Genomic DNA, 12,321 nt, shown 5'->3' with positions numbered 1-12,321 from the left:
GCTCAACCCTTGTAATCAGAGAGAACAGGGTCACAACAGCTGTTTCCAACTGGACATGGACTGAGAAATCACAATCCACTGACTGAAGACTGCTGTTACAGGTATCTTTAAAATGTGGGGAAAATAAAAGAATAACAGAAAGAGAAAGAAAGAAAAAATATCAAGAACCTGACTTTGTTCATTCAACTAACTTTTCCTGAACACTCTATTTGTATACAAAAGAGCACTGAGCACTTGTAAACCCTTGGCACAAAGCAGCAAGTAATGTTATGTAAGAAACAGACCTGACTCTAGAGCTGTAAGAGCTACTAAGTGAAGCTGTTAAGGAAGAATAACTAGGCAAGTGGCAGATTTGAATTCAGTTTCAAAGACTAAGCAAAAGACTGACCAGCCTGGGTGGTGCAACTAGAGAATTACTTTCTGACAGCACTGATCACAGGTTTTGAAACCTATGAATAGGTCTGGTTGTCTCGAGGGATGTAAAGGTGCCAGGATTACAATGAGAGGAATCACCGCATAATGGTTCATAGGAAGGAACAGTGCTCATTTCCTCTGGTAGCTGTTTACAGCTATGTACTATGGGTTGGAAACATATATATTTTTTCCTGAATTGTGGATACAATTTTAGTCCAGTGCACAAAGATGGCACGTGGCACTCGTGGCACACAAGTACAGAATGGAGAGGGCTTCTGGTTACAGAGAAGCCTATATCACCCCACACATACACTGTCCCCATCAACGGGAAGACCAAAGACTGGAGCCAAGTACAGTGAAGTCACAAACAAGGACTTTTTTCATATCCCTCAATATCATGACATAACCCCAAATTAGAATTTTTGTTGGATACACCATGCACAAGAAGTCAATCTGGTCTTATGTTTCCCTCTAACTCTACACTGAAGTTTTTATTTCTTTTATGGCCCAAATTCTCAAACAACAGATTTTTAGGAAGCTGGTAAAACACTTTCAATTTACAAAAACATTCTACATTTCAGAAAGAGTTCCATTAAAAAGCAGTTAATGTTCTGATGTTTGGTAAGTTTCAAATTTAAATTTTCTAGAACTTCCATTTATATAAAACCCTTACTTGTGCCAATCTTCACAGGACAAATAAAAATGGTGTGTCATGGTAATGCCTTCCATTATTTTCTACCACAGTATGGACACATTAAAGTGAAGTAAATAATTACAAAGATAATATGGAAAAATAAACCTTTCTATACAATTAAATGCAGCAATATTAATAGTTCAGAAGACAGTATCAATAATCTTTATGTTACCCTAACTTGCCTTTGCTTATCGGTGGTACCAGTAAGATATTAGTAATAAACCTATAGATGAGTATAGTTATATTTTCAGAAACAATAAACATTTTTCTTACACTTTAAAGAATCGTTTTTCAATAGACACACATCCGGAAATGTCACAGATACTGTAGTATTAGAATAATAAAGCTACATTTCAGAGTACTTGTGTTAAATGGTAACCTATTATTAAACATACACACAGGAAAAACACAGAAATCTCTGCCTGAGTCTGAAAATGTTTATTAGTTCAGTTCAGTTGCTCAGTTGTGTCCCACTCTTTGTGACCCTATAGACTGCAGCACGCCAGGCTTCCCTGTCCTTCACCAACTCCCAGAGTTTGCTCAAACTCATGTCCATTGAGTCCGCAATGCCATCCAACCATCTCATACTCTGTCATCCCCTTCTCCTCCTGCCTTCAATGTTTCCCAGCATCAGGGTCTTTTTATGCTATGCTAAGTCACTTCAGTCGTGATCTACTCTGTGTGACCCCATAGGTGGAAGCCCACCAGGCTCCCCCTTCCCTGGGATTCTCCAGGCAAGAACACTGGAGTGGGTTGCCATTTCCTTCTCCAATGTGTGAAAGTGAAAAGTGAAAGTGAAGTCGCTCAGTCGTGTCCGACCCTTAGCGACCCCACGGACTGCAGCCTACCAGGCTCCTCCATCCATGGGATTTTCTAGGCAAGAGTACTGGAGTGGCTTGCCATAGTAGTTAACATTAGAGGAAAGAATAGCTATAACTATTTTATGTGAACTAATTCAATTATGGATTTCAACTTGAAGAGGAGACACTGTTTGTTTGTTCTGAGCTGCAGGGGAAGAAGGGTATGTAATAATTCCACTTTTAAGAACTGGTTCAAATAACACTTGAAAAATACAAGGTAATAGATTTATGAATAGGAACCACATCACAGTGTATAGGAACATAGCACAAAAGGACTTCACAAATTAAATTACATTCACTACAGTACTGGTGTACGTTTCTACTAAGCAAAGATATTATTTAAACCAAATGATATGCTCCTAAAAAGAAAGCAAAAGCATAACACTGAGAAAAAAAGACAGTCTAAGTGTAAAACTTATGACCAAATCAGACATTCTAAAATGAAAGACAAAAAGGAGGAAACACAGGTGGAAACAACTCAAGCACTTGTTGGTAGATGAATGGATAAACAAAAACATGGTATATTCATACAATGGAATATTATTCAGATTTAAAAGGAAGGAAATTCTGACACATGTTACAACATAGATGAACCTTGAGGACATCATGCTAAGGAAATAAGCCAGACAGAAAGAGACAAATACTGATGATTCCACTTATCTGAGGTATCTACAGTAGTCAAACTCATAGAGACAAACAGTTGAATGGTGGTTGCCCAGGTCTGGGAGGTGGAGTGGGGAGAGAATGAAGAGATGTTGTTTAATGGGTACAGAGGTTCAGTTTTGCAAGACGAAAAAATTCTGGAGATTGGTTGCACAACAATATGAATATACTCAATACTGCTGAACTATACACCTAAAGATGATTAAGGTGGTACATTTTATGCTATTTTTACAGTAATAATAATAATTTTTTAAAAAGGGAAAGGCAGGCCCTTCTTAGAAAAACCATCTGAGTCCATTAGACCACTTGACTTACTTGTCTCTTCCTCACTTTTATGAAAGCTAATGATTGCTCTGAGCTTTTTAAGATTTAAATAATGGAACATTATGACAATAAGGCCAAATATGCAAATACCTGGGTCAGTAGCAGAGATAATTGCTCCGAAAAAGAGACAATCCGTGTAGTAAAATTTATCCGAGAGCTGCCCCACAATCTTCATGAGCTTCACCACACCATACATGAGATTTCTATAACAAGAAAAGGTAAACTGTGTCAGAAGAAAAAGATAGAAAAGAAAACCCACCTAATCAAATAAGCCGGCAAATACACAAGCAGAGGAGTACTAGAATATTGCACTTCCAAAGTGGTTTGTGGAAACATCAGGCAGCTGCTGTGGTTGGACACTAACCAGGAACATGTGCAAATAAGACTTTGGCACCAAGTAATGGTTTGCAGTTACTGTCATCTTCCTGAAGTATACTGAGCATTCTATTTTTTAAAATTGTACTTACAACTATAAAGTACGATCCTCAGCTAGCAACAGTTAGGGCATTTTAAGCAACTGGGTAGCAGGGAAGAAAGGAAGAGAAAGAACCCTGCAAAATGGGTAATGAATTGCTACAAAATTCCCAGAATTCTAAGACAATGCATTTAAAGTCATGGAAATGAATGGACTGGATCAAGCTGGAGAGGAAAAAAAATGGGATGGCCACAAGGATCCAACTGGTCAACCTTCTCTGCCAATAATTATTACAAAACAGGGAAAAGAGTCAAAACTCTTTAAAATCTTCCATTAAAATATCAGTGTACCCACTGACATATCTGGCTTCTCACTCTTTGCATGGGTTAGACAGGTAAGCAGTAGCCCTCCTTACACACTGCAGAATGTGATATGGCCCAAGAAGAACCACCAAGTTAATATTTTACCTTGAGCAGAGCACATTTCCTACAGGAAAGCTCACAAATTAGGGGGAGTGAGGAGTGTTAAAAGGCCCAGTACTTGTTATTAAAGGAGTGTGTGTGTGTGCGCGCGCGTGTATGTGTGTGTTGGCAGCAGCTGTAAGGCTCAGGGGAATACAAACAACCACAGAATAAAGAGAAATTAAGAAAACAATCCCATTTACAATGGCATCAAAAAGAATACAACACTTAGGAATAGATTTAACCAAAAATAAATAGGCACAGTATAGACTCATTGTACCCTATAGCCAATCTCCAGTAAAAAGATTCTTGATAGTCAAGATCATATCATTGCTCATCTTTGTACCATGGGTGTCTAGAACAGTAGATTGATTATCCAGGAGCTCAAGAACTATTTGCAGAGTTGAATCCTTTTGAGAATAAATAGTTATAATTTAAAGTTTTGCTTACTGTGTGCTGGACATTGTTCCAGACACTTAAACAGTTATATTTCAATTCACAGGAACTCTATGATACCCTGGAGGAGGAAATGGCAACCCATTCCAGTAATCTTGCCTGGATAATCCCATGGACAGAGATGCCTGGAGGGCTACAGTTTGTGGAGTCACAAAGAGTTGGACACGACTGACCAACTGAACTCTATGATATAGATCTGATTTGCTTTTTGTTGCTTATCCAAGGCTTCTTTCATCTACCTTTTAAGTATTTCTTAAACTAGACCTTCCTCTACATCTCCTTCTATCATAAGCTTAGACCTGAGCAATAGACTTCTCTCTGGCAGCGTTTTCCCCATCATCACCAATGCCAATATCCTGTCACTCTCTTACCAGACAAAGTCCAAGTCCCTCTGTTTTTGGTGGCATAAAAGGTTCCTGCTTTTATCTCCAGCTTTCCAGATAATTTTTTTAAAAATTTACTAAAGTCCACAGTTCATTCAGGTTTCCTAAGTTTTTACCTAATATCCTTTTTCTGTTCCAAGATTCCATCCAGGATACCACATTACATTTAGTCATCATATCTCTTTTGTCTCCTCTTGGTGTGACAGTTTCTCAGACTCTGCTTGTTTTTGATGACCTTGGCACTTGGGAGGAATACTAGTCAGGTATTTTGTAGAATCTGAGACCTGTCTGATTTTTTTTCTCATGATTAGACTAAGGTACTTTGATTTTAGGAGGAATACACAGTGGTAAATGCCATTCATATCACAAATATCAGAGGTACAGAGTATCGACATGCTTTACCAATTTGGGCATTAATCCTGATCACTTGGCTAAGGTAGTATTTGTCAGGTTTCTCCACTGTAAAGCTAATCCTTCTTATTCTGCATGCTGTACTCTTTGTAAGGAAGTCACTATGCCCACAGTCAAAGAGGGGAAAGGCCAAGCTTCATCTCCTTGAGGAGGGCTGGATCTGCACCAATTATTTGGAATTCTTCTAACAGATATGTCACTTTTCCCCATTTATTTATTCATCCAATCATTTATTTATATCAGTATGTGTGTGTCAGTCACTCAGTCGTGTCCAACTCTTTGCAACCCCATGGACTGCAGCCCACCAGGTTCCTCTGTTCATGGAATTCTCCAGGCAAGAACAGTGGAGTGAGTAACCATTCCCTTCTCCAGGGCATCGTTCCAACCCAGAGATCGAACCTGGATCTCCCGCGCTACAGGCAGATTATTTACCATCTGAGCCACCAGGAAGCCCTTTATATAAATATAGATACAAAGATATTTGTTTTATACTTCGAATGGTAATGCAAAACATTGTAACTTATTTTGTTGTTCTTTACTCATTAGGGGGTGGTTTCAGATTGGCTGTGTCCCTTTGACATGCTTTGGTATCCTTTTGTTTGCTTGTTTCTGAGCACTTCCTTACTCTCTGACACTACAAAATGCTCCATTGTCATCCTGCATATTTGCCATCCCAGCCCAGAATCAGCCATTTCTGCAAAGGGCCTTGGCTGTTCACAATGAAGAATGACATTAGAAACCAAAATCCCGGGACTAGGTTTTATTTTATTTTATGTTAATTAACCTTAACTTCAATTTAAATAGTCACATGTGGCTAGTGCTTCCTTGATGGCTCAAGCAGTAAAGAATCTGCCTGCAATGCAGGAGACACAGGAGACATGGGTTTGATCCCTGGGTGGGGAAGATCCCCTAGAGGAGGAAATGGCAACTCACTCCAGTATTATTGCTTGGGAAATCCCATGGACAGAGGAGCCTGGTGGGCTACAGTCCACAGAGTCACACAGAGTCAGACACAACTGAGCATGCACATGCACACAATGTGGCTAGAAGCTACCACGCTGACTGATGTAACTCTAAATCTTAATTATAATCATCACCCTTATGGCAGAAAGTGAAGAGGAACTAAAAAGCCTCTTGATGAAAGTGAAAGAGGAGAGTGAAAAAGTTGGCTTAAAGCTCAACATTCAGAAAACTAAGATCATGGGATCTGGTCCCATCACTTCATGGGAAATAGATGGGGAAACAGTGGAAACAGTGTCAGAGTTTAATTTTTTGGCCTCCAAAATCACTGCAGATGGTGATTGCAGCCATGAAATTAAAAGACGCTTACTCCTTGGAAAGAAAGTTATGACCAACCTAGACAGCATATTAAAAAGCAGAGACATTACTTGGTCAACAAAGGTCCATCTAGTCAAGGCTATGGTTTTTCCAGTGGTCATGTATGGATGTGAGAGTTGGACTGTGAAGAGGGCTGAGTGCCAAAGAATTGATGCTTTTGAACTGTGGTGCTGGAGAAGATTCTTGAGAGTCCCTTGGACTGCAAGGAGATCCAACCAGTCCATCCTAAAGGAGATCAGTCCTGGGTGTTCATTGGAAGGACTGATGGTAAAGCTGAAACTCCAATACTTTTGCCACCTCATGCAAGAGTTGACTCATTGGTAAAGACTCTGATTCTGGGAGGGATTGGGGGCAGGAGGAGAAGGGGACGACAGAGAATGAGATGGCTGGATGGCATCACTGACTCAATGGACATGAGTTTGGGTAGACTCCGGGAGTTGGTGATGGACAGGGAGGCCTGGCGTGCTGCGATTCATGGGGTCGCAAAGAGTCAGACACGACTGAGAGACTGAACTGAACTGAAACATCAAAATACTGGACTCTGGTAGTTGCCAGGGACTGGGGGGCAGGGGAAATGGGGAGGTGTTGCTCAAAGGGTATAAACTTCCAGTGATAAGATTAATAAGTTTGGGGATCTAATGTGCAACATAAGATGACAGCTAATGATACTGCATCATATACTTAATTAAATGTTGCTAACAGCGACTGAACTGAACTGAACATGTTCTCACCACAAAAAAGAAATGGTAACCATGTGACCAGATGAAAGTGGTAGCTAAGACTATAGTGGTAATCATTTTGCAATTTTCAAATGTGTAAAATTAACACACTGTATACCTTACACTTACACAATGTTATGTGTCAATTGTAGCTCAATAAAGCTGGGGGAAAATATTCGACTCTGTGGACCCATGTGGATCTCATCTTTGGAAGTGTGGTAATTTGGTTATATGACAAAGCGTTCACTTACCCAATAATGAAGCAGGAAACAGCAGTCCCCAAGAAGGCATAGGCCAGAATAGACCCAAGATTTCTGAAAAAGTGTCTCTGAATAAAACAAAAAAGCAGGAACTACATTGTGAATTTTGACAGTGAACATTAGAAACACTACAAGTCTCTAAAAAGTGAAACTTTACTTACCGCTTTCATCAAATCAAGTAACAACTGAAGTTACTCCTGAAAAATGCAATTAGCCTTAGAACATCATGCTTTTAAGATGTTCTTTGTCCTACCAATCACTGAGCAAGCAAGCAAGGCTTTAGTAAATTTCAGAAAAAACTACTCTGGCTGGTTGTATTAAATCACAGAGTGTGTGTGTGTGTGTGTGTGTGTGTGTGAAAGAGAGAGAGAGTAGACTGAACATTTTTACAGATTTAACCCAAACTATTTTATTCCTAGTGATTCAACTAGTCACTTCCAGTTCTGGTGGTACTTAGAAGAACATTACAGATACAAGTTTGAAACTAATAAGCTATGAAAGTACCAAGGAGTTTTTAGCTTAATTCAACATCGAGGGGTCTCCTGATATTCATGTGAATTAATCTCTGAAGCTTGGGAAAGACGGACAATAGAGATAGATGTGGAGAAACAAGAAACAGGTAGTTTCATCTAAAATGGGCAAATTTATAAGGGTGTACACACACACACACACATGCATATATTTACTTCTCATAAATAATCAGGCCTGTGGATATTATGATGGGGAAAAACCCCATTCGTGGGACCCTGAGCCACGATCCTTATTTTTCAAGGCATAAAGCTGTTCTCACTGGACAATCAGAACTATGTAACAAAAATGGGACAAGCAATATCTCCTAAACACTCTCATCAAACAGGAATCAGGAATATTTCATCTAAAAATTTTAAAAAGCAAAAAGTCCATCAAGGGAGCTGAAACAAGACGGCGGAGGAATAGGACGGCGAGACCACTTTCTCCCCCACAAATTCATCAAAAGAACATTTGAACACTGAGTAAAGTCCACAAAACAACTTCTGAATGCTGGCAGAGGACATCAGGCACCCAGAAAAGCAGCCCATTGTCTTCAAAAGAAGGTAGGAAAAAACATAAACGATAAAAAGAGAGACAAAAGAAGTAGGGATGGAGTCCGTCCCAGGAAGGGAGGCATAAAAAAAGAGAGAAGTTTCTGAAACCAGGAAACACTCTCACAGGCGGTGGCGAGCCTTGGAACCACAGAGGACAACACAACCAACCTGGAGAAAAAGAAATAAATAATGAAACCTCACAGCTTACGAGTCCAAAGGTAACTCCCAGCAGAGAAGTAGAGCAGACACCCGCATCCGCCATTAATAAGCGGGGCCTGGGCAGAGAGGAGCCAGCTGAACTGCTTAGAGAGAGGACTAGGCCTGAAGGCTGCAAGGGCAGTCTGGGGGAGCTGATTGGAGATAGCAGAGCAGACTGTGGGGTATCTACTCCGCGAAAAGGCGAAAAGCCCTAACTTAAGACTCTGCCAGCCTCGCTCACAGAACAAAAGACTGAGCAGAGCTAGCCGGCTGCGGATGGCCCATCCCCCACCGAGACATGCAGGGGAGGGCAGTCAGAGCCAGGGCAATCGCGGTCCCAGAGAGGCATCCGATACCAATCTACAGGCAGGCTTTAGTGTTAACCAAGACTTTTTGGGTTTCTGGCTGGTTAAACCTGAGAAGGTCTGCCAGTTGTATACACACAAAACCGAGCGGAAGGAACCGGGGAGGTGACAAGTCGCAGCGACTGTGCTCGCCATACACCTGGTCACTTGAGCTGCTCAGTCCGGGGAAGGCACAAAATGCAGGCCCAACCAAGTATGCGCTTCTGTGGAGTACCAGAGTACCTGAACCTGAGTGGCTTAGACCTGGGACGTGCATGCAACCCAGCGTCGGCCTCAGTTATCGGCAGAGCAACTTAGAGCCTGTGCAGTGTAGACTGGGACAGCACACACGCCGTGAGCGGGGGCAAACCCAGTGTGGCCAGGACACTGCAAGCACTCCCCACAGACGCAAGAGATATTTCTCTGCAGTGTTCCTCCCTTCCCAGAACAGGATTGAACAAGTGAGCTTTAAAAAGTGTCCACCACCACCCCCCAGTGTCAGGGCAGAAATTAGACACTGAAGAGACCAGCAAACAGAAGCTAAAACAGAGGGAACCACCTTGGAAGTGACTATACAGGTTGTCCAAAGTCACTCCAAACCTACTGACATCTCATAACTCATTACAAGTCACTTCATTGCACTCCAGAGAGAAGAAATCCAGCTCCACCCATCAGAACACAGACACAAGCTTCCCTAACCAGGGAACCTTGACAAGCCACCCATCCAACCTCACCCATAGCAAGGAAACTCCACAATAAAGAGAACTCCACAAACTGCCTGAAGACAGAAAGGCCACCCCAAACACAGCAATATAAGCAAGATGAAGAGGCAGAGAAATACCCAGCAAGTAAAGGAACAGGATAAATGCCCACCAACCCAAACAAAAGAGGAAGAGATAGGGAATCTACCTGATAAAGAATTCCAAATAATGATAGTGAAATTGACCCAAAATCTTGAAAGCAAATTGGAGTTACAGATAAACAATCTGGAGACAAGGATTGAGAAGATGCAAGAAAGGTTTAACAAGGATCTAGAAGAAATAAAAAAGAGTCAATATACAATGAATAATGCAATACATGAGATCAAAAACACTCTGGAGGAACCAATAGTAGAATAACGGAGGCAGAAGATAGAATAAGTGAGTTAGAAGATAGAATGGTAGTAATAAATGAAGCAGAGAGGAAAAAAGAAAAACGAATTAAAAGAAATGAGGACAATCTCAAGAGACCTCTGGGACAATTTTAAACGCCCCAATATCCAAATCATAGGAGTCCCAGAAGAAGAAGAGAAGAAGAAAGACCATGAGAACATACTTGAGGAGATAATAGTTGAAAATTTCCCTAAAATGGGGAAGGAAATAATCACCCAAGTCCAAGAATCCCAGAGAGTCCAAAACAGGATAAACCCAAGGCAAAATACCCCAAGACACATATTAATCAAATTAACAAAGATCAAACACAAAGAACAAATATTAAAAGCAGCAAGGGAAAAGGAACAAATAATACACAAGGGGATCCCCATAAGGATAACAGTTGATCTTTCAATAGAAACTCTTCAGGCCAGGAGGAAATGGCAGGGCATACTTAAACTGATGAAAGAAAATAACCTACAGCCCAGACTACTGTACCCAGCAAGGATCTCATTCAAGTATGAAGGCGAAATCAAAAGCTTTACAGACAGGCAAAAGCTGAGAGAATTCAGCATTACCAAACCAGCTCTCCAACAAATGCTAAAGAACCCTCTCTAGACAGGAAACACAGAATGAGTGTATAAACTCGAACCCAAAACAATAAAGAAAATGGCAACAGGATCATACTTATCAATAATTACCTTAAACGTAAATGGGTTGAAGGCCCCAACCAAAAGACAAAGACTGGCTGAATGGATACAAAAACAAGACCCCCATATATATTGTCTACAAGAGACCCACCTCAAAACGAGGGACACATACAGATTCAAAGTAAAGGGCTGGAAAAATATATTTCACGCAAATAGAGACCAAAAGAAAGCAGGAGTAGCAATACTCATATCAGATAAAATAGACTTTAAGAAAAAGGCTGTGAAAAGAGACAATGAAGGACACTATATAATGATCAAAGGCTCAATCCAAGAAGAAGACATAACAATTATAAATATATATGCATCCAATATAGGAGCACCACAACATGTGAGACTAATACTAGCAAGTATGCAAGGGGAAATCAACAATAACACAATAATAGTGGGAGACTACAATACCCCACGCATACCTATGGATAGATCAACAAAACAGAAAATTAACAAGGAAACACAAAAGTTAAATGATACAATAGACCATTTGGACCTAATAGCTATCTATAGGACATTTCACCCCAAAATAATGAATTTCACCTTCTTCTCAAGTGCACACGGAACCATCTCCAGGATAGATCACATCCTGGGCCATAAATCTAGCCTTGGTAAATTCAAAAAAATTGAAATCATTCCAAGCATCTTTTCTGACCAAAATGCAGTAAGACTGGATCTCAATTACAGGAGAAAAACTATTAAAAATTCCAACATATGGAGGCTGAACAACACACTGCTGAATAACGAACAAATCATTGAAGAAATCAAAAAAGAAATCAAAATATGCATAGAAATGAATGAAAATGAAAACACAACAACCCAAAACCTGTGGGACACTGTAAAAGCAGTACTAAGGGGAAGGTTCATAGCAATACAGGCATACCTCAAGAAACAAGAAAAAAAACAACTAAATAACCTAACTCTACACCTAAAGCAACTAGAAAAGGAAGAAATGAAGAACCCTAGGGTTAGTAGAAGGAAAGAGATTTTAAAAATTAGGGCAGAAATAAATACAAAAGAAACTAAAGAGACCATAGCAAAAATCAACAAAGCCAAAAGCTGGTTCTTTGAGAAGGTAAATAAAATTGACAAACCACCAGCCAGACTCATCAAGAAACAAAGGGAGAAAAACCAAATCAATAAATTAGAAATGAAAAGGGAGAGATCACAACAGACAATACAGAAATACAAAGGATCATGAGAGACTATTATCAGCAATTATATGCCAATAAAATGGACAACTTGCAAGAAATGGACAAATTCTTAGATAAGTATAACTTTCCAAAACTGAACCAGGAAGATATAGAAAATCTGAACTGACTCATCACAAGCATGGAAATTGAAACTGTAATCAGAAATCTTCCAGCAAACAAAAGCCCGGGTCCAGATGGCTTCACAGCTGAATTCTACCAAAAATTTAGAGAAGAGCTAACACCTATTCTACTCAAACTCTTCCAGAAAATTGCTGAGGAAGGTAAATTTCCTAACT

At 40.2% G+C, this 12,321-nt stretch overlaps 1 protein-coding gene across 3 annotated transcripts in view; it reads right to left on the bottom strand.

Annotated features, from left to right (window-relative positions):
• The window catches only part of SLC9A7 (solute carrier family 9 member A7), a 171,656-nt gene that overhangs the window by 69,027 nt on the left and 90,308 nt on the right, over nucleotides 1–12,321 (bottom strand). For all 3 annotated transcript variants that reach the window (XM_055437916.2, XM_088834144.1, XM_088834143.1), the window contains exons 4-5: nucleotides 7,390–7,466; nucleotides 3,046–3,158 (exon numbers count right to left, since the gene is read on the bottom strand). In XM_055437916.2, the coding sequence (XP_055293891.1) occupies nucleotides 3,046–3,158; nucleotides 7,390–7,466 (190 nt within the window). The remainder of the gene's footprint in view (nucleotides 1–3,045; nucleotides 3,159–7,389; nucleotides 7,467–12,321) is intronic.

Source organism: Moschus berezovskii, chromosome X (genome assembly GCF_049115385.1).
Source record: "Moschus berezovskii isolate FMDL1 chromosome X, NW_MosBer_1.0, whole genome shotgun sequence".
Classification (NCBI taxonomy): Eukaryota; Metazoa; Chordata; class Mammalia; order Artiodactyla; family Moschidae; genus Moschus; species Moschus berezovskii.
This window is presented reverse-complemented; position numbering and strand designations above follow the sequence as displayed.